A 22979-nucleotide genomic window follows, 5' to 3' on the forward strand; every position below is an offset into this window, starting at 1 on the left:
ACCCATCTAACTTTGGCTTCTGAGGCAGATATCCCTATGGGAGAGACTGCTAGTTTTTATCAGCTACTCTTTCCAACTTGCTTGTGAATCATGCCTTGCCATCAAGTTACAGCATGCATAGGCAATGTGAACCTGAATAAAACTGCAGCTGGCTGTAAATTAATCTTGACAGTTACAGTATAAATTGTCAGTAGAGGTCAAAAATTAGGTACCAACGTGACTTGACTCTATCAAAACTAACAGCACCTATAGAAATCCAACAGGGGGCTTCAAGGACAGGTTTTAACAGGCTCTTTTTCTTTCTTTTTTTTTTTTTAAAGATTTATTTTATTTATTGGAAAGTCAGATATACAGAGAGGAGGAGAGACAGAGAGGAAGATCTTCCGTCCGATGGTTCACTCCCCAAGTGAGCGCCAACAGCCGATGCTATGCTGATCTGAAGCCAGGAGCCAGAAACTTCTTGCGGGTATCCCACATGGGTGCAGGATCCCAAGGCTTTGCACTGTCCTCAACTGCTTTCCCAGGCCACAAGCAAGGAGCTGGATGGGGAGTAGAGCTGCCAGGATTAGAACCGGCACCCATATGGGATCCCGGGGCGTTCAAGGAGAGGACTTTAGCCGCTAGGCCATACTTCCGGGCCCATGGGCTCTTTTTCTATCCACTATATTTTATTACTAATAGAATTGTAAAACAACTTATTTTATAATAAATTTAAATTTTTTTATATTTATCATTATTATTTTCCATGACACAGTTGGTATAGGTACAGGGATTCCCCCCTCCACCTTCTTTCCTCCCTTTCCATACACACTATTTTCCTCATATTATTATACAGTAATACTCTACTATACTATAATCTTTCAGCAACAGTCACAAGCCCATCATTCTGCTATTTAAGTGTAGCATAGCATTGTAGGTATAGGCAACATTAGGGAACCTAGTATTATATTGTCAAGGTATATTTAACTGTTTCATTAGGAGTCCTCTTTTTATTCAGGAAGAGAGATGCCTACTGCAATATATCTTCACTTTCCAGTATGCTAGTTTCCATTACGCAGTTCATCTATAAGAATATATGTATGTTTATCTGTAAGTCTATTTGTTTTGTATTTTGCTCCTACATGAAAGAAAACCGCTCTTCCTGTTTTTGTCTCTGGGTGTGTATGAACAAGAAGTCTGAACTTTGGTAATACTGTGGAAGCACATGGAGAAAGCTCGTGACAATAGAGAAACTGTCTCAACATCAGGACCGAAACAATCTACCTCTGACTACTTATATAAGAAATAAGTCTGCACTAAGATTTTTCACATATGCAGCCCCAAACAATCCAGTGTCGGGGTTTTCTCCAGCACAACCACTAAATTAACTGGCCCTGTGCTAGAAGCTGGGGAGGAAGAGAGCTGTTACTTACACTCTGCTACAGATAACTGGTGTTTGGAATTAGAAATGATTAGTATTTCAGAGAATACGAAATCATCCCTCACATGAAAACAAATTACCCTGTACCAAGTGTTTTTAGTCATCCTATTCAGAAATTCTGATACAATTAGCAACAGTACAATCTCCAAAATATTTTTATGTTTTTTAAAGATTTATTTTAGATTTATCTTTTTTAAAGATTTATTTATCTTTATTGGAAATTCAGATATACACAGAGGAGGAGAGATAGAAAAGAAAGTCTTTCACCCACTGATTCACTCCCTAGAGTGGCCAAAACGGCTGGAGCCGAGTCAATCTGAACCTAGGAGACAGGAACTTCTTCCAGGTCTCCCACGAGCATGCTGGGCTCCAAGGCTTTGGGCCATCCTTGACTGCTTCCCTAGGCCACAAGCAGGGAGTTGGATGATGGGGTCACCAGGACACAAACTGGCAACCCATATGGAATCCTGGGGCGTGGAAAGTGAGGACTTTAGCCACCAGGCTACCATGCTGGGCCCCAAATAAAGATCTCTTAATCTCTCTCCCTATTCTCTCCCCCATGTTTCGTGTCTGTGTGTGTGTGTGTGTGTATTCTTTCTCAAAAAAGTTGTTCTGATTGGGTCCAGCGCAATAGCCTAATGGCTAAATTCTCACCCCGAAGGTGCAAAGATCCTATATGAGCACCAGCTTGTGTCCTGGCTCCTCCACTTTCCATCCAGCTCCTTGACTGTGGCCTGTGAAAGCAGAAAAGGATGGTCCCATGTAGGTGCAGGTTCCCAAGGCCTTGGAGCCATCCTCTACTCCTTCCTCAGCATCTTTTCTGAAGTGAATAGATTATGACAACATTTAAAGAGTCAGAAGTCTCATCTACTTTCTAAGCACTCTTAAGTTCAAGCTTATACCAGAGGGAAGAAACCATCAAGGCTTCTGGACAATGTGTGGGAGTGTTGAAACAATTAGGAAGCCTCTGGGTACCTAAGCATGTGGATTTCTTATGCCTGTGGTATATTTGTTGTTCCTGGGGGCTGTATAAAAGTTGGGAACTTCTAAAAGATTGCAATCTACAACATTATTGGAGATTTCAGAGACAAGTTTCTGGCCTACAAAGTCCTGACAGATCAAACACACAGCCAGTCTCTTCCACTAAATATGAAAGTGGCAGAGAAAAGGAGGATTGAAGGGCAAATTAAATTTTCCATAGGCTATGGAGTAAAAAAGAGACCCAATTAGACTTTCTCTAGTTCTTCCTTCTTAACATTTGAAATCAGAAGGAAAATCTTATTTGAGAAAAAATTCATCCTTTGTTGTTTTCACGGCCATGGGACCCTGCACCCCATGTGGGAGACTTGGACAAGGCAAGTTAAGTTACAGCCCACAATACTGGCATGACATATGGGCAAAAATTCAGGTACTTGCTGGCCCAATTCTGATCAGCTTCCTGTTAATGTGCCTAGGAAAGCAGCAGAGGGTGATCCAAATCCTAGGGTTCCCTGCTACACAAAATGGGAGATCCAGAAGAACACTTGGCTTCTGGCCCCTAGTTTTGGCCTGGTGATTATGACTACCTGGTACTGAATCAGTGGGTAGAAAACATTACGGTGTGTGGTACTGAATAAGTGGGTGAAAGAACTCTCCCTTTGTGTCTCTTCCTATTTCTGTAAATCTTCCTTAAAAATAAATCAAATAGGGCCCAGTATGGTAGCCTAATGGCTAAGATTCTTGCCTTGCATGTATGGGCTGGGAAACAATATGGGCAATGGTTCATTTTTCAGCTGCTCCACTTCCCATCCAGCATTCTACCTGTGGTCTGGGGAAGCAATCAAGGAAGGCCCAAAGCCTTGGGACCCTGCAGGCACATGAAAGACCGGGAAGAAGCTCCTAGCTCCTGATCAGCTCAGCTCCAGCTACTGTGGCAGCTTGGGGAGTGAATCAGCAGCTGGAAGATCTTTTTCTCTGTACATCTGTGTTTCCAATAAATATCAATAAATAAATCTCAAAAATAAATTAATTAATCAAATAAATCTTAAAAAGAGAATAAAAATAAATTTTTACAATGTTGGCCACAGAGGCTGCTGCCATGGTGTAGCACGTTATGCCCTTGTTTATAACACCAGCATCTCATATGGATGCCATTTCCAATCCTGGCTATTCCACTTCAGATGCAGCAAGCTGCTAATGGCCTAGGAAAGCAACGAGGATGGTCCCTGGGTGCCTGCACCTATGTGGAACACTGCAAAAAAGCTCCTGGATCGCAGCTTCAGTCAGGCCCAGCTCTGCCTGTCGTGGCCATTTGTCTCTCCTTCTTACTCTGAGCTCTTCCTTGCAAACAAAAATTAACCTTTAAAAAATTTTTTATTTTAAATGTTCGTTACAAAGGGAAAATAATCCACATGCCAAGATCTCAACTACTTACTGAAAAGAATAAAGTAGTCTGTTCATATATCTATACTTTCACTCTTCTGGAACTCGAAAGTTTATGATTATAAAACTTCCACTGTTACTCATTGGAACTATAAATTCTTGATTGGATAAATACAAACATTCCTTCACTTACAAAAAATATCCAAAGAAAATACACTGTATGTCACATTCTTTATTTTAGAGAAAATAAAGCAAACTAGTGGAAAAGTACTAAGGATAGACATGAAACTAAATTATAATTAGAATGGTGAAGAGAGATTTTATTTAAGCAGAGGTAAGGGAATGTAACTGTCAAAAAAAAATTTTTTTTAAAACTAGGGAAACAAGGAATGCAAAGGCCATAATGTGGAGATGTTTCATAGCTTTGGAAAAACAGAGAATTCAGGGTAACTGGAATGAAAAGAACCAGGGAAGGTAGTAAGAAATGACATCAGAAAGGAATTAAGAATCCACTTATATATGGCTGTAAATCACAGAAGTAAGTTTGGCCATTGGTGTGAATGACACAGTAAGTTACCGGGCACGGAGAAAGTAAAAGTACATAACTTATGTTTAAAAGAGTTTCCTGTCTATTATATTAGAGGGAAAGAGCTAAAGTAGAGGGAATTAGTGGAAGAAAAAATAGGGAAACCAGTTAGTATGATCCTATAAGTAAAAGTTAATGATGCTTTGAAACAGGGTTAGACAAATGGTCCAAACTAGAGAACATTATGCTTAGTGAAATAATTCCAAAAGGACAAACACCATATATTCTCTCTGATACAAAGCAACCTTCATGCAAATTGTAAGATCAGTAATCCTCTCAATACTATTTTTACTACAGCCCATGTGTTTTGATGTTTTTGTTTTTATTTTCATTTCTTCCAAATAGCTTCTTTAATTAAATTCTTCACTGACTCATAGATCATACAGTAGCATCATTTTCTCCAAAGAGTTTTTTCGTTTTCTTTTTCATTTCTTATTGACACACTGGTTACTCAGCACGTTACTTAACTCCATGGTGTTGTAAATTTTTTTTAACTTTATTCCTGTTGTTGATTTTGTTTTATGGCTTTTCATTTAAGGGGGATGTATAGCAATTGTGTAATAGACACTATCATATCCAGATGTGAAGATATAATACAGTATGCATCTCTACTTCAAAGATGGACTCCTAATGAAGCAGTTGGATATATCTTGACAAGAGGATGCTGGACTGCCTGCCATTGTCTGCACTGGCAGATACACTTAAATAGCAGAATGATAGGTTATGACTACTTATGAAGAACTATGCTACTATAATAATATGTGGGAAATCAGAGTGGGGGAAGGGAATTTGGGGAAGGGGTAAGAAAACGCCAAGAGCCTATGGAATTGTATCATAAAATTTAAAATAAAATTGAAGGGGAAGAAAAAAGGAATAAACAGGGTTAGATGCCCACAGTAAGCATCATGAGACTCTGGATCAACTTCTACAGTAAAGGTGACCTAATTGGCTGATATATCAGATGTGAGAATATAAAGGAAATGCAAGGATATAAGGATGGCTGTGAAGTTTCACTTCTGAGCAACTGCAAATATGGGATACTCTAGAGAACTCTATCATTCACAGGACAAAGAGTAAAGGAGGTATCAGGAAAGACTAAAAAGAATTATTTATGAGCAAAAAGGAAACCAGGAGAGTGAAGTAGCCCATAAACTCAAAGAGTGATAAGAAGAAAGAAATTTCATTAATCTTCGTTAAAAGATTAAGATGGAGAAATGATCACTGGTTTTTTAACACACAGTAGGGACACGAGGTGGGGAACAGGATTACTGGACAGCATTAACAGCCAAAATGAGATTAGTGCTCATGAAATGGAAATGAAAGCATGCTTTGTATGTTAAGGAAATTGCCTTCAGCTCTAGAGTTCTGGATACAAAGTTGTATTTAAACAGAGTTGAGGTTCTGCCAGAGGAATTAAACAGTAAGAAACAACAGATCAGAAGGTGTAAGATTATGAGAGAAAGGAAGGTACATAGTGAATAGTTAAATGGTGATACACTTTCAGATAATAGTGAGACTGAAAGAATACTGGAGTAAAGGCACCCAAGAATTTACCAGAAATCATTAGCACATTACAGAGACTTTGCTTGAAATTAAGATTAATGAAAGAAAGGGTTTAGATATTTTTATCTCAACACATAACCTTACTAAATAGGAGATGAAGCAAATGTGGTGGGATAAACAACAAGTTCACTAAAGTTGAAGAAAGAAGAAACTATGGATACTAAACTATCACCTACAGGCATTTTAAAATCGCCAGATACTGACACTTTAAGCACTGTTTTGACTGTTTAGCAGGTATTTCAACAGGAACTAGAACTTTCATGGTCTGAGAAAACGAAACACAAAAATTAATTCAAGTACTGTATTTGAACAGCCCTTTTGTTCTTAGTAGTGCCATTCCTCTCTCTAGAGGTATTTATTCCCATACATTCAGATACATACTTAGATGCCTAGGGGAAGAAAATGCTACCTTAGTATTTATTGTTAACTGTGTGATTTTACGGTATATTGCAAATAACTCTAAAATTTGTTTTACACCTAATAAAAGAATTTTTATTAATGAAACAGTTAACAGCACTGTGAGTCCAATACAAAATGGAAAATATTCTATTTAAATAGGTTTACCTTGAAGCTTTCTACTGAGTTCAAGTTTTTCCTGTTCAAGGCGTTTAATTCTTCTTTCATAAGCTTCAGTGGCTAAGTTGTTATCTAAAGTTCTTTGAACATTAGCATCAAGATCCAGTGACGTGGGACCAGCTGTTACCCTTAAACAGCTCCGATCAGAAAGGACACTGAAGAAAAGGGGGGAAAAAAAAGTGGATTCACACTGTAATAATAAGCCTAAAATAAAAAGATGGATCTCGTTAGATTGCTCATTTTAAAACAAGTACACCAGTTATAAGGGCTGTAAAATAAAACAAAACTAAAACAAACAAAAAAACACTTTTTTGGCAAAATGATCTTAAACTACGTTATAGAAGCATTTTTTAAAACAAAAAGTTAAATGTAGAAAATAATGTTACACTATTAAAAGTAACTTCAAATAGCACAATGAAGTTTGCTAAAGGGTTACTGATTGTTTAAAAATAATCTGCCTAACTACGTGAAACAGAAGTCAAAATCACCAAATGGGTGAGTATTTGGTTTAACAGTGAAGATGCTGGTTGAGACACCAGCATCTCCTATCTGGGTACCTGGGTTTAAGTCCTAAGTCTGCCCCCAATTCCAGCTTTCTATCGATGTGCACGCACTATATGAAGCAGCAAGAGATGGCTCAAGTAGTTGGATCTCTGTCACCCATGTAAGAAATGTAGGATAAGCTCCCAGCTTCTGGCTTTGGCCTGTATGAGACCTGGTTGTAGCAGGCATTTGAGATTTGAGCCAGTAGATGGGAGATCCTTCTATGTCTTTGCAGCCTCTCAAATAAACAAACAAAATTTTAAGTGCCAACAACGGTCATTTTCACCAGCATTTGGAATGCAAAAACATGGAATTTCTTCGAGGGAAAACAACTGTGCTAAAAATACGTGAGGTACAGGACACTGAACATGAAACAAAATAGACAAAACAAACAAAAAAAAATTTTCTCAAACAGTTTATAATACAATGACAGAGACATAAATACATGGGAAAATGGTAAGTTCAAGTCATTTTCAATAATAACCCTGAATGCAAACAGCCTAAACTCTATTCAAGATGCAGACTGGCTCAATGGATGAGCAAATAAGACCCATCCATTTGTCGCCTGTAAGAAACACTCCTTACCAACAAGAATACATACAAGTTGAAAGTGAAAATATGGAAAAAGATACTCTATGCAAACAAAAAGGAGCAGATGTAGCCATTCTAATATAACATAAAAAAAGATTTTAGCAGAAAAATTATTAAAAGAGATGAAGAGCCATCACACATCAATCATGGGATTAATTCAACTACTGGGAAATGTATATACACCCAATACCAGGGCACCTGGTGATTTAAACTCACCGTTAACGGATCTAAAGGGAAACACAAACTTCAACACAATAACAATTGTGGGATTTCAACATCCTACTTTCATCAATGAACAGATCAACTAGACAGACAATCAACAAAGAAACAGTAATTTATACTATGAACAAGAAGACCTACTTGTTACCTACAGAACATTTCATCCCACTGACGCAGAATACGCATTCTTTTCATCAGTTCTTGGAACCTAGTCTTATATAGACCACATGCCATGTGTCCTTTCTGACCACCTTGAAATGAAACTTGCAAACAACTCATACACTCTAGAAAGTATGCAAACAATGGAGGCTGAATAATACCCTACTCAGCCAATGGTGTGTCACAGAAGAAATCCAATAGGAAATCAAAAAAGTTCTGGAAACAAATGAAGATGACAGCACAACACATCAAAATTTATGTGATATAGCAAAAGCAGTGTTAAAATGTACAAAGATTCATCAGGAATTACTACAAACACCTATATGCCAACAAACTGAAAAATCAAGAAGAAATGACTAGATGTCTTAACAGATGCAATCTACTTCAGGAGGGCACAGAAAAACTAAACAGACAAATAACTATGATGGAGATTGAGTCAGTAGTAAGAACCATCCAATTAAATGCCCAGAACTGAGCAGCTTCTCTATTTTCAAGAAAAATTAATTTCAATTTTCCTCAAACTATTCTAAACAACTGAATCATCTTAAACCCCTTCAGAAAAAAATATAAAAGTAAACCAATATTCCAGATGAATATAGATGCAAAATCCTCAATAAAATACCAGCTAACTGAATCCAACAACACATCTTAAAGATCATTCATTCAAACCAAGTGGAATTTATCCCTGGTATCCAGGATGGCTCAACATACACAAATCAATAAATATGACATGTCACATTAACAAGATGGGAGAACAAAACCCACAATTATCTCAATAGACAAAGCATTTGATAAAATACAACAACATCCTTTCATGCCAAAAATCTTAAGTAAACTGAGTACAGAAGGATCATTCTTCAACACAACCAAGGTAATATATGAAAACTCACAGCCAGCATCATATTGAATGTGTAGAGTTGAAGTCATTTCTACTAAGATTCTGAACCAGACAAGGATGTCCAGTCTTATCACTGCTATTCAAAATAGTGCTGGAAGTTCTAGCCAGAGCCATTAGACAAGAAAAAGAAATTAACTGTACATAAGTTGAAAAGGAGGAGGTCAAGTGACCCCTGATTGCAGATGACATGATTCATTGAGAGGAACCAAAAGACTCTGCAAAGAGACTATTGGTGCTCATTAGTGAGTTTGGTAAAGCAGCAGGATATAAAATCAATACACAAAAAATCAGTAGCCTTTGTGTAAGAAATCCTATGGCTGAGACAGACCTTTTAAGACTAACACCATTTACAATAGATGCAAAAAAAAAAAATCTTAAGTATCTTTGAAAAAATTTAGCCAAGAATGTTGAGGGATCACCACAATAAAAATTATAACATTAAAGAAAGAAATAGAGTAAGACATCAAAACATGGAAAAACCTTTTGTATGCCTGAATTGGTAGAATTAACAGCATAAAAAGGCCCATATTTCAGAAAGTAATTTACAGATTCAATGAGATCCCAATCAAAATTCCTTCAAATTCTTCTGAGGTCTAGAAAAAATGTTTCTAAAATTCACAGAAACATAAGAGAACTACAACAGCTAAAGCAATCTGAAAGAACAAAAACAAAGCTGGAGGCTTCAAAATGCCCGATATAAGATATGTTACAATGCAATCATAAAATTGCCTGGTATTGTCACAAAAACAGACCTGAAGACCAATGAAACAGAACAGAAATACCAGACATGAACCCACAAAGCTACAGTCAACTAATTTTTGACAAATGAACTGAAATCAATCTAGGGAAGGACAGTCTCTTTAACAAATGATGCTGGGAAAATTGGATCTATGTATGTAGATGTATGAAACAAGATCCCTACCTTACAGCTCTTAACAACAATCAACTCTAAATATATCAAAAATCTACATATACAACCCAATACCATCAGATTACTAGAGGAAAGTATCAGAAACACACACCAAGACATAGGCATAGGCAAAGAATTCATGGGTAAGACCCCTGCAGCACAGGCAGGCAAAACAAAAACAAATGGAACTATATCAAACTAAGAAGCGTCTGCAGCACAAGGGAACAGTCAATAAAAAAGCAATTCAACAGAATGGGAGAAAATATTTGCAAACTGTACACATGACAGAAGATTAAGAACTCAGCAAAGCACATGAAGAGGCATTTCCCAAGGGATAAAGTTCAACTGGCCAGCAGACATGAAGAAATGCTCAGGCTTACTAGTCATCAGGGAAATGCAAATAAAAAACTACAATGAGGCTGGTGAGCATGTGAGGAAAAAAGTACTTAAACCCACTGCTGGTGGGAATGTAAATTAGTGCAATCATTATGGAAAATAATATGGAGAGTCCTCAGATATTCAAAAGTAGATCTACCATATGACCTAGCTATCACACTCCTGAGAATTTATTCAAATTTGAAATAAAAACAACCTGAGAAAGCTCGCTGTACCCATGTTTATACTAGCTAAGAAACAGAATCAATCCAGATGTCTATCAACAGGTGACTAAATAAAGAAAATAGAGTACCCATAAACAATGGAATACTACAAAGCTATGAAAAGGATGAAATATTGCCTATTCCAACTAAATGGGTACAACTGAAAACCATTGTGCTTAGTGAAAGTAAGCCAATCCAAAAAAAGACAAATATTATATATTTTTCCTGATTGGTGGTAATTAATACACAGAACACCCACCCCCCAAAGAGAGAGGTAATCCATAGGTACAGAAGTAATACTCAGGGACTGGATTATTGCATACAGCCTGTTTATGTAACCTGAGAAATAACAGGTTCGGTTCTTTTGTTTGCATGTTACTCTTTTGTTCTTTGTTACTGCTATTATTTCCTACTTGCCATTTATTGCTATCAATATCCAACAGTGTTAAACACGTGGGAAAATAACAATAAACATAAAATTTAAAAACAAAAAAATAAATGAGATGACAAAGCAGATGACACATTAAAGGGAGAAGCTTATGATGTCAAAGTAAGCAATGAACTAGATTAGCCAGCAGGGGATGGAAGTGTCTGGCTTTAGCAACAAGCCTGCATAGTGATTCATGAAAAGATGAGAATATATTAGTTCAGAGAAGTGTACATGGGAAATGTGGTCATAGGAACACATGGAAGCTTATCTGTTTGCTTCAGACATCCCAATCAGGACACAAAAGTGGCAGCTGACAGAGAGAATAACAATGATTTCTAAGACAGGTGTAATACATGAAATATCTATGGAGGTTAAAGCAAAAATGAATATATTAATGTAACACTGAATGTATATTTACAAGGCACCAATAAGAGCTACCTACATTTGATAATAATGAATTTGAAGACTAGGAAAAATATTCTTCTCTAGTCACTCTCAATTTCATTGACAAGATCTCGCAGAGATTTTAATTTTAACAATGAACATTCATTTAGCAAAAACAATCAGAACAGAATAGAGACAGCCAAAGAATTGAGGCAGCAAACAGAGTAATTATAATTATTATCAATGGAATTTAAGCTGGGTAGAGAGGAAAGGAAAAAATACATGTGGAATGTCTGACAGTGAATCATGGCAGTACTAATTAAAATGCTTGACATTAAACAGCATTAGCGCTCTTCTAATTACTATCCCTTTCTAAGGGTTACACTCTGAGTTTTCTATTTGTCCCATTCATTCTCCTCCAAAATGAGTTAAGATCTTACATGTTCTATTCAATTTGTAAAATATTTATTTAGTAACAACAGTTTATATTTTTAAGTATTTAATTTATAAGACTCTTTCACACATTTACCCATCTTTTTACATAATACATTGCATTTTTAACATTTCAATTCACTTTCAGCTGCTTTAAATTGTCCAAATTATATAAACCTTTCAAACTTACCAGCTACTAGTATATGTAAAACCAACAAATGGTAGATGGTGGCCAGAAAATGCAGTGTGTGTTGGTGGGGGCATTGTTTCCTAGAAAAGGAAAAAATATCTATAAGAAATATTCAGCTTTCACCTATAAGCTCAGCTATACTATTAAATTATCAACAGCAAATATATGATTGCTTAAATTAGAAATATTAATGTATTATACAGATATCTGACATGAATTATTACACACCAAACTGTAATAAAATAAAAATTAAAAGTTTGACAGTCCATATTCCCTATTTGTACATTTGTCTAGATGACAAAATTGATTTCTAATTTCAACAGTGTGATGTTCTCATTACCTCTACATTCACAGCTATAGAAGAGAAAAAAGCCTGAATCACTTGATGCTCATATTCCCAGGTAGTTTAATCAGGAGACACTGCCTTCTCTTTCAAGCTGTCATATTTCAAATATGTGCACTTTGCAAAATATGTTAAATACCTGAGTTTTTCATATCTGTGTCTTTTGTGGCTGATTTCCTATTTAAAATGGTACCCAAGCAGAGTGTTGAGATGCTTTCAAGTGTTTCTAAGTGTACTTCCTTCACACAGAAATAACATACGCTAAGTAAGCTTTGTTCAGGCATCTGCCATAGGACTTAATCAATCAGCAATACAAATTATGTAAGGTGTTCAGAAACAGGAGTGATCACAAAAGGATATTAAATTGATCAGCTGATAAAAACGCTATGACTTGGATCTGGAGCATTGGTTGAGTGCCTAAAGTCCTTGTCTTGCACACACCAGGATTCCATATGGGTGCCGGCTCATGCCCCAGCTGCTCCACTTCCCATCCAGCTTTCAACTTGTGGCCTGGGAAAGCAGTAGAGAATGACCCAAAGCCTTGAGGCCTTGCATTCATGTGGGAGACCCAGAGAAGCCTCTGACTTTAGACTGGCTCAGTTCCAGCCATTGCAGCCACTTGCGGAGTGAATCAGTGGATATAAGATTTTTCTCTATCTCATTCTCTCTGTAAAAATCTGACTTTCCAATAAAAATAGTAAACATAATTCTAAATTTAAAAAATGGAAAGCAAAGTCTAACTTTTGTGAATGTGTAGAAAGTGAAATAGTAGGGGCCAGCACCATGATGTAGTAGGCTAGGCCTCTGACTGTTGTACTGGTATTCCAAACAGGTGCTGGTTCAAGTCTTGGTTGCCTACTTCCAATCAGCTCTTTGATAATGTGCCTGGGAAAGCAGTGGATGATGACCCAAATCTTTGGGCCCCTCCAACACTCAGGTTCCACGCTCCTGGTTCCTACTGGCATAGCTCCACACTCTGTAGCTATTTGGGGTGTGAATCAGTGGGTGAAAGATCTCTGTGTTTTTCCTCCCAACTCTGCCTTTCCAATGAAAATAAATATTTTTAAAAGGTGACATATTATTAATAGAATTTTGTGCAGAATTAAATGTGTGGGAAAGGGCCCAGCACGGTAACCTTGTGACTAAGGTCCTTGCCTTTCATGCGCCAGGATCCTATACGGGCGCCAGTTCGTGTCCTGGCAGTCCTGCTTCCCAACCAGCTCCTTGCTTATGGTCTAGCAAAGCCATCAAGGACTGCCCAAAGTCTTGGGACCCTACACCCATGTGAGAGACAGAGAGGAGGCTCCTGGTCCCTGGCTTCAGATTGGCATAGCTCTGGTCATTGCGGCCACTTGGGGAGTGAATCATTGCAGGAAAGATCTTCCTCTCTGTGTCTCCATTTTTCTGTATATCTTCCTTTACAATTAAAGAAAAAATCTTAAAGTATAAGAAATAAAAATATGTAAAATGAAAACTCTCAAATTATAAAAGCCATAAAAAAGAAAAATCAAAACTAATCAAAATGTTATCACCAGAAAAAACTAAACAGAAAAGATACCAATTTGTGCCCTGGCTGCTTAACATCTGATCTAGCTCCCAGCCTGGGAAAAGCAACAGAAGATGTACCTTGATCTTGGGACCCGGCCAACAATGGAGGAAACGGGGACGAAGCTCTTATCTCCCATTTGGCCTGGTCCAGTACTGGCTGTTTCAGCCTTCCAGGGAATGAAACAGCAGATGGAGATCTATTTCTCTCCATCTTTGAAACTCTTTTAGATAGATAGACAGATAATTAGATAGATAAGTTTTAAAGGAGGGAAGGAAGGAACAAAAAGAACTATTCACCATGTCATACTTACAGAATTTTTTAAACAATCATCATCTACATCAAAATTTGATGTATCTGTTGGGCTACTAACTTCTGGAATATATGGTGCTTCACAGTTTCGAATATTATCCCAATCAATTCCACTAAAAAATGGATGTTTCTTAAAGTCTTCTATTCCATTTTGACCAAGCCGGTGTTCTCTACTACAAATGAGCCTTCGAATGAGATCTTTAGCATTTTCAGACACATCTGTCACTTGGGCTGGAAACTGAAACCTCTCCTTAACAGCAAAAAACAGAAGCAAAATATCTATCAGTATTTAACTGACTTATAGGTTGCTTGACTTATTTATTTTCTTACAAATAAAATCTTTTAAAAATAAGTAAATCTTGGTGCAAAGTATCAAACTAAAATAGCAACAAGAATAAATATAAGATAATTTTCTTAAAAGAACATTTTATTCTATATGACTTAGCTATATACATACTACAAAAAAGAAAAAAGTATTTATGCTAAATTCTTTCATTATGAGAATGAAGGGTTAATAATAGATTCTGAATTAATACTTCAACAGAGTACAGGTGGCTGTTGACATTCAGAGTCATATGTTAATCACTAAACGATAATATACATTTTAAAAAGAATTTCTTATATATTTAACCGTATTTAATGTGAATCACTGATTTAAATAATCTTCACAACACCCACCTTAGATGACCACTATGGCAATTTTAGGCACAGAAGACTTAAAAATTTTTTTGAAAGTTTCATAAATAATAAGTGGCATAAATGATAAATGATATAGCTGAAATTTGGGAAGAAGTTGTCTCACTCCAGAATTGGCTGTTAAGCTTCATGTCGTGCCACAATGATTTATTTCTGACACACTGTAGATGCTATGTAGCTACAATTATTTATATAAACTTTCATAAATATCCAATCACTACCTTTGTAACCAGATAGAAAAAATATGTTATGTGAACATATTTTTATACATATAGAACAACACATCATGATGCTTCTCTGGAACAAATTAAAATGACCAGATATAATTCTTACAAGGTGGAATATTCCTGTTCACACTCAGGATTTTTGCAGTTGCTAACAATCTTCTGATCATTTAATGATTTAGGAAGACCTTCTACTTCTCATCATGAGTACTGTGTTCCTATTTCATTTAGCACTAAATGAAATAGCTTTCCAGTGCTTCCTGATCTTACATAATATTGCAATAGTTGTCTTGTACACACACCTTTAAATATTTCCAAAGGATAGAGTCCTAGAACTGATACCTACAGTCATTTAATCATACTTGTAAAATTTTTAGCAGACTATATGTCAATTTACATACCTAAAGAACATAAGAGGACACTCATTTCATTATACTCTTAACAGTGTAGAGTGCAATTTCATTTTCCATCTTTGCCAATTTGATAACAGTATACTTCATTTATTACTAAAGGTTGAAAATTTTCTCAATTGTGTTATGGTCATGATTACAAATAAACTACAGCAAGCAAAGATGCAAAGATACAAATTTTCTGCTTAGGAACTTGTGCAATACAACTGGAGAGATGCTGAATAGTACTTTAATGCAATTATGTTATTGACCAGATTAATTTTTTAAAAAGGAGTAAACTATACTAACTTTATGATTCATGATTTTTCCATATGTCTCCACCAGAGATTCTGCATAAAATGGTGTTTCTCCATATAGCATTTCATACATACAGACACCCAAAGACCACCAGTCACATTCAGGTCCGTATCTGCCTTTTCCATCTTCCATTGCTTGAAGAATTTCAGGAGAGATATAATCTGGGGTTCCAACAGCCACTGAGGACTGAACCTGAAGACGTTCATATTTTTATTAATCTACTGTAATATATCAGAAACAAAATCATAAATAACCAATTTACACACAGACTTTATTATCCATAACTGCATCTTTGTCACCCTCAGAATTTAGTCCCGTTGTATAAATAAGCTAAATTTTGTATGATCTCCACAGTGTTTCAGAGGACCAAAAACCTACAATTTTTATTGCAGATGTTAGCTGATTGTATTTAGGATGAGAATATCATTTAAACCATCATAACAACTAAAAAACTGAGTATGTACTTTAGAGTTTCCTTATTACATAAATTTATATGTCTATAATACATAAAGAAAAGTCAAATTCTTAAGATTTCACAATTACATAGGGAAGGAGGAATTTTCAAAATTTGGAGAAAAGTGTAACCAATGTCTAGAGATAATATAGTGAAAAGCCCTAGAAAATAAATGTCAATAATGTACATCAAATAAGTTTTTGACCACAGGGTCAGCATTGTGGTGCAGCTGGTCATGTCACCACTTGTGATTCCAATATCCCATGTAAGAGTTATTACTCCTAGGAATGAAGCGGCTGGATCATATACATCTATTTTCAAATTTCTGAGGAACAACCATACCACCTTCCATAATGGCTCTGCTAGTTTAAAACCCCATTGATAAGGGGAGAGCCCACCACCAACTAAATTGTGCCAAAAAAAAATTTTTAAAAAGAAAAACTAAATAAAATCTCACTGACAGTGTAATACTGTACCTTTCTATTCATATCCTCATAAGTATTTATTATGATTTGTACTTTTTGGATGACAATCATTTTAACTGAGGTAAAGTGATACTTCAATATAGTTTAACTTGCATACTCCTTTTTTTAAAATTGTATAAATTTTACTTTTGGTAATTTTTACATGTTTGATTAGGGAGTGAAGGGTCAAGAGCTAGAGCAAAGTGGGTGAGATAATTTTTTGACATTCTTTTTTCCTTCCTGTACCTGGGGGAAGAGGAAAGAACAGAGCAGAAGCCCCATCCAGCCTCCCAACCATCCCAGGGTCCCCAACTGGGGCATGCTCAAAGGGTCCTGCTCAGCTGGCTTTGATAGTTCAACAGTTCTGATGAGTAATGATCCTGAACATCTTTTCACGTTTCGGTCATTTCTTTCATCTTTCGAAAAATGTCTATTCATGTCCATTCCCAATTGCTTAGTTAGACTGCTTGTGGCTGTGTGTCTTGAGCTCTTCATATATTCTGGATATTAATCCTTTAGCAGTTCAGTCTGCAAATATTTTCTCCCATTATGCTGCTCCCTCTTTGCTTACTTCTTTCTTCAACATATTTTTATTTTGAATTTTGAATTATATGGTACAATTTCGTACAGGTTGGGATTTCCCCCAAACTTCAACCCCACCCCCGACAAATTTCCCCATTTTTACTACAATAGTGTAGTCCTTCATAAGGAATCATAATTCTATTAGTCTCTTATTTAAGTGTACCTCGACATTGTTGGTACAGACAATGTTAGACAGCCCAGCATCCCATTGTCTACACATGTCCAACAGTTTCATTGGGAATCTATCTTTTGTCTGAAAGCAGGGATGCATTTTGCATTATTCCCCCACAACTGTATATGACAGACCCCAGTACTCCATCACTATACATTTCCATAATTGAGAAGCCATGAAACAAGGTCAACAACTGGTATGAGTTAGAACAGCCACAACAACAACAAAAAATTACAGCAGTGCATTAGTTTCTTAACTCAATGTAATTCAATTTATCTGCTTTTGCTTTTATTGCCTGTGCTTCCAAGGTGTTTTCCCAGAACCAACTTGCATCTTGGCAACTTCATTTCCAATCCAGCTCCCTGCTTATGCACCTAGGAATACACTGTAAGATGGTCCAAATCCTTGGGTCCCTGTTTCCATATTCAAAACCTGGATTGAATTTCATGCTCCTGGCTTCAGCCAGGCCCAGCACTGGCCATGTTGACAATTTGGGGAATAAACCAAGGAATGGTAGACCAGTCTTTCCTCTGTTTGTAACTTTGCCTACTGGGAGTGGGAGTAGTGGCAAGACAAAGACAGGGATGGAGAAAAAGTGAGAAAAGAACAACGGAGAGAGATGGAGAACAAAAAAGAAAGATGAAAAAAGGAGGGGAGGGGGGGAAAGAAGGAATATAAACAAAACTGACAAAGGAAGAAACAGAAACATAAAAAATTCTGAAGAAAAAATTCATTTTGAATTCTGAATCTACTTGTTAAGAAACAAAAGAACACCAAACTTCACAAAGGCTATCGAAAAATACCGTGAAAGTCAGGAACAAAGCCTAGGTTCTCCCTACCATCACATATTTAACAAAGTACTGAAAGTGACACACTACATAGTAAAAGGGGGAAATAGTATTTATGAAGATTGTAATAGAAAAAAAGCTAATTATTGCTAGTACATTATCATTATTTTATAATGTAGTTTCATATGCTCTGGGATTTCTCCTCCCCATTTTACAGATTCCCCTTCCCTCCACTGATTCCCCCCACATTATTACAGTAGTATAGTCTTTCATAAACAGTCCCATTGACAAAATTCTAATGTCCTCCTAGCATTGTTTCTTCTCCAGCACTGTTTTATCTCTAACTTGTGTTTTTAAATAGGTATTGCCCGTTTTTTATCAAGTCTTGTAAAGTGGTATTTCACACATGTAGCCCAACCTACATGAAGTACCCACAGATGGGGACTAACCTAACACTGATCTCCTGTCCTAGGCTTTGAAGAATTATTACACTCTATTGTGTAATCCTGGTTTTCTGCATTAAAGTCACAAACTGTCTCTTTTTGGGGGACTGGTGAGACCTACTTCCACTCACTTCCACTGAGGCTAAAACAGTCGTAACAATATCTGCTGTCTACTGCCTAAAAAGCTGGGTCCAGATTTACAGTTATTTATAACCGAATGGCTATTCAGTACCACATATCCCTTCCAATTAGAGTTGACTCTAATTCAGTTGGTGTCATTCTAGATGCCTCATGAAAATTCCTCACAAGATGTGAAACTTCATCACGATCAGCCTCAGCAATCGCAACAGGTGCTGTTCCATTCGCAGACTGGGTACAGCTTCAGCCAGCCTTCCCAAATCAGTCAGGTTGCCTGCACAAAGCTGGTTTAAGGTGCTGGAAAACATTTCTGTCAGATGCTTTGTCCAGGAATGGCCTGTGATGGTGAAAGTGTTTGCTGCCCGAACTTAAGGGTTGTTAAAGTAGATCATTGTTCTTTAGTTTGTAAATATATTCTCTTGTTCAATACCAAAGATATTGCTTACACCTAATTTCTTTAAGGAGAATGAAGTTTTTTATTCTCTGCTGCCACTGTTCTATGAACCACCACCAATCTGCAAGCAGCTCCTTCCCACCAGTGCACACTGTGCTCACAGTTTGGCAAGTTTCTCCTCGTTCCAGATACCATTTGTTATCTTGTCCGTGGGTAAAAGGGGCTGTACATGGAACTAGCACTGGTGTTCAGGGGGTCTACAGCATACTATCTGAGACTGAGTATACATACCCGGGATGCAAAAGCACATAACCCTTTTTAAACATATTATCTCAAAATAAGTAACTGGTTTGGAATAATGTGACATCCTCATAATCTACAAGATGTATTATATAAAACTGTTCTAAAAAAAACCCTGCTAACTAAATAGGTATATATCTGAACTTTCATACAGCTAGGAAAATAAATACTAAAAAACAAAGAAGATGAAAAAGGATAATGTTTTAGCATATGAACATTTAATAAGTAAACAAAATAACTAAAGGGTTTGGGGTTAGCAGAAAGTAAGCAAATTGGAACAAAAAAAAAAATCTAAGAGGAGTTTCTGAAAAAAGAATTCATTAGTTGAACATTGTTCCTCAGAATAACTACACAATTAGGGAAACAAATGAAAGAAACAAAAGCGAAGATGGAATTGTAAATTCTTTACCCCTGAGATTTTCCTTTTCGCAGCAAATTTTGTCATATGTATATATTTCACTAAAAGAAGTTTTTAAAAGCATATCCATCAATACATATACTTGTGAGAAATATTTTCTTAACCATTATGAAAACTGGAAACATCTTAAGTATAGTAAGTTACCAGGTAAAGAAAGAATAAGAATTTCATAAAAGCCACCTAGTATTAATCTTAAAGATCATTAATATAAACTGCTTGAATGGCTTATCATGTCATAGAAAAACCCTATTATAAATCACTGTCTTTGTGAAAGGAGATGGAACTCAGCAAGTGAATGGATGGATGGATTGATGACTAACCTGACTCAATGGTTTCTAAAACATATACAGAAGACAAGAGCAAACAGATATCTACAGCAATTATTTACAGGAAAAATAACTGATATCTTTATTTACCGTTCCATCTTCCATTAGCTTCAGACAAGAACCAAAATCTGCTAATCGAATATGCCCATTCATATCCATCAATATATTGTCAGGTTTGATGTCCCTGAAAAGATAAGCAGAAGTAATTATTAGTTTAAAAACACAAATATAATTAGCTGCCTCATAAAATGAACCTTCTAAAAACTCTCAACTTCTTTTTCAAAGAAGCACTCTAACAGAATGTAACCAATGTATGAGGGAAAAACCTATATCAAAACGGCAGGAAAATTACCATGCACACAAAGAACTTGCTTAAAATAAGGCTGACTTTGCAAAAAACTGAAGAATTTTGTGTTAAAAAATTTTAAGACATATAAAAAAATTTTTCCCTCTCATGTGTCTCCCATCTATCCATTCTACACTGCTAATATAAGCATTGTACCTGTTGACTTAACTCGTCTTTCAGAGTTCTGTTATGTATTAAAAAAAAGAACATAATCTTATTTTCATAGAAATAGTATATTATGCACAGAAATCTATACATTTGTCTTCACTTACAACATTTAGAACTATCACACTTTTTGTAGATTCATAGTATCTAATTTTATGTCTAACAAAATTCATTTAATCAGTATACACTTGAATTTGATCAATACTTCAATTGTTTACAATCTTTTTCTATTTTAAACACTAGTAATGCAAACAATTTTATGCACATGTCCTTTCACAGTGTAAGAACACCTACAGAATAAAAATTTAAATGTGGAATTTCTAATAAAATTTAAACAGATATATTTGAAATTTTGATGGATGTAAGCAAAGTAGCTCTGCATTGTAGCTGAATTAATTTACTTCCCCGGATTATCAGTTCAAAGTACCTTTTAGCCTACAACCTCATATCTGAGTAGCTAGGCAAATACTCATTTTGTGGAGGTTTGCTTATCATTAGATAAAAGTTGGTAGTAAAATTATTATTTTCTATACTATCAACAAGTCCATATCTCCCTATACGTAGAAGTTATTTGTGTTTCTAGAATGACAAATAACCAGAACGACTTTCGCTCATGTTCTATTGCATTGTGGCTGTCTTAACAGATTTTTAAGTTTTGTTCATGTTAGAAACATTGGCTTTTGCTCATTACCTGAGTTGTGAGCTTATTTTCCTGGTGAACATCTGTTTTTTGACCTCATATACAGACTTGGTCTCTCGTGAGGTCTTTTTGTATTAAGAATTATTGATACTTAATGATTTTCTGAGTTTTAATTTATAGAGATGTTTCACCCACGTAGAAATGATAAACTCTGCCACATCACATTAAGAAACATTTTCCCAAGGAGAATTGCTGGGGTCCGTGCAGTAGGTGTGGATGGTACAAAGGCGTGAAAAGAACAGCTCCCCTGCTTGGCAGGGGCCATGAGAATTTCCAGCTGTTTGGCAGGGCCCAGCGGATTTCTCTCTGACCACCTTGACACAGTCTCACCCCCTTTTTTGCATGGACACTCAACCACCCCACTAAGAATTCTGTAATCTACTGAAGCATTGTTTGCCCCTGTGAGATGGGGTTTTACAACCAAAGTGAGCTTGAGAATTAACATCATTGATAATGTCCTGGTGAGTGGGCCATTAACTGTGCACAGGAGTACAATTAAACCCATGCTGCTTGTGGACACCTTATTGTGTGTCTACCCATTGCCCTGAAATCTGGCCCAGACACATACCATGCCTTCTGGGAAATAGAGGCTGAAAGTCTCTATTTGGTATCATAAACATTCAACAGGTTTTTCTGTCATAAAGGTTTGTCATTGGAAAGTCTACTGAAAAATTGGTTTTGTTTCTCTCACAAGTCACTTGGCTCTTTCTGTTCCCAAAGATTTTTTTCTATATTTAAAAAATCAATAATTAAAGTTTTATGATCTAATGCTGCCATTAGTTTATAGTTGCCCCATACATCATATATTCACTGCACAAACTATACAAGTAAAACTGCTTGAAATATTATTTTAAAAGAATGAGAAAAACCCAGTGTTTTATGTACATGGATATTCTTATTTCTTAATCCCTATTCTTCTTTTTTGAAAATCCAGATTTTATTCTGCTATGATTTCCCAATACAATGAAATATGTTGTTGACATTCTTAGAAGCAAGGGCAGAGGCAAAGAATTCTTCTGGGTATTCTGTATCAGAAAGAACCCTTCTGTTCATACTTCCTTGTTAAAAGGCCTAGGATTCTGAGTTACTGGTTTTCTTCTTTGAAGTATTCTGAAGATGCTATTTCAATAGCTTCGTACTAGCACAGTCGTGATGAGAATTCTGGGTACGGTTTTTCTCCTATACACAAACTGCTTTTTTCCTCTAGTTGCTTTTATTCTTTGTATTCCACACTTTCATTACAATGGGCGTAGTACAGTTATCTAAAAATTTTATATTCTTTGGGGTTTGCTGCAATCTTTGATTCTATAGAAGCATGTATTTTCCAAATATGAAAAGTTTAGAGCTACTGTTTCTTCTGCATTTGTTGTCCCTATTTTCTCTTCATTGAAATCAATAACATGTTAGATCTTTTCATTTTTAAGAATCTGTTTCTTTTTCAACTTTTTTTAATCTATGTTCTTTCTGGAATAATTTCTATTGCTTTACATTCAGATCTGCTGGTTCAAGCCTAAAATGTCTGCTTTCTTCTACTAAAGCCTTCCAGTGAATTTTTATTTAAAATACTGTTTTTTCTATTTCAAATTTTTCAATAACAGTA

General features: G+C 36.1%; 1 protein-coding gene and 1 pseudogene across 11 annotated transcripts in view; both read right to left on the reverse strand.

The window, feature by feature from the left end:
• Window positions 1–22979, reverse strand: part of CDC42BPA (CDC42 binding protein kinase alpha) — a 237525-nt gene that overhangs the window by 115917 nt on the left and 98629 nt on the right. For all 11 annotated transcript variants that reach the window (XM_040967883.1, XM_040967881.1, XM_040967882.1 and 8 more), the window contains exons 6-10: window positions 20259–20352; window positions 15681–15881; window positions 14064–14312; window positions 11862–11941; window positions 6495–6661 (exon numbers count right to left, since the gene is read on the reverse strand). In XM_040967883.1, the coding sequence (XP_040823817.1) occupies window positions 6495–6661; window positions 11862–11941; window positions 14064–14312; window positions 15681–15881; window positions 20259–20352 (791 nt within the window). The remainder of the gene's footprint in view (window positions 1–6494; window positions 6662–11861; window positions 11942–14063; window positions 14313–15680; window positions 15882–20258; window positions 20353–22979) is intronic.
• Window positions 18818–19869, reverse strand: LOC121148182 (annotated as a pseudogene).

This window comes from Ochotona curzoniae, unplaced genomic scaffold (genome assembly GCF_017591425.1).
Source record: "Ochotona curzoniae isolate NIBS_2020 unplaced genomic scaffold, NIBS_Ocur_1.0 scaffold_4683, whole genome shotgun sequence".
NCBI lineage: Eukaryota > Metazoa > Chordata > Mammalia > Lagomorpha > Ochotonidae > Ochotona > Ochotona curzoniae.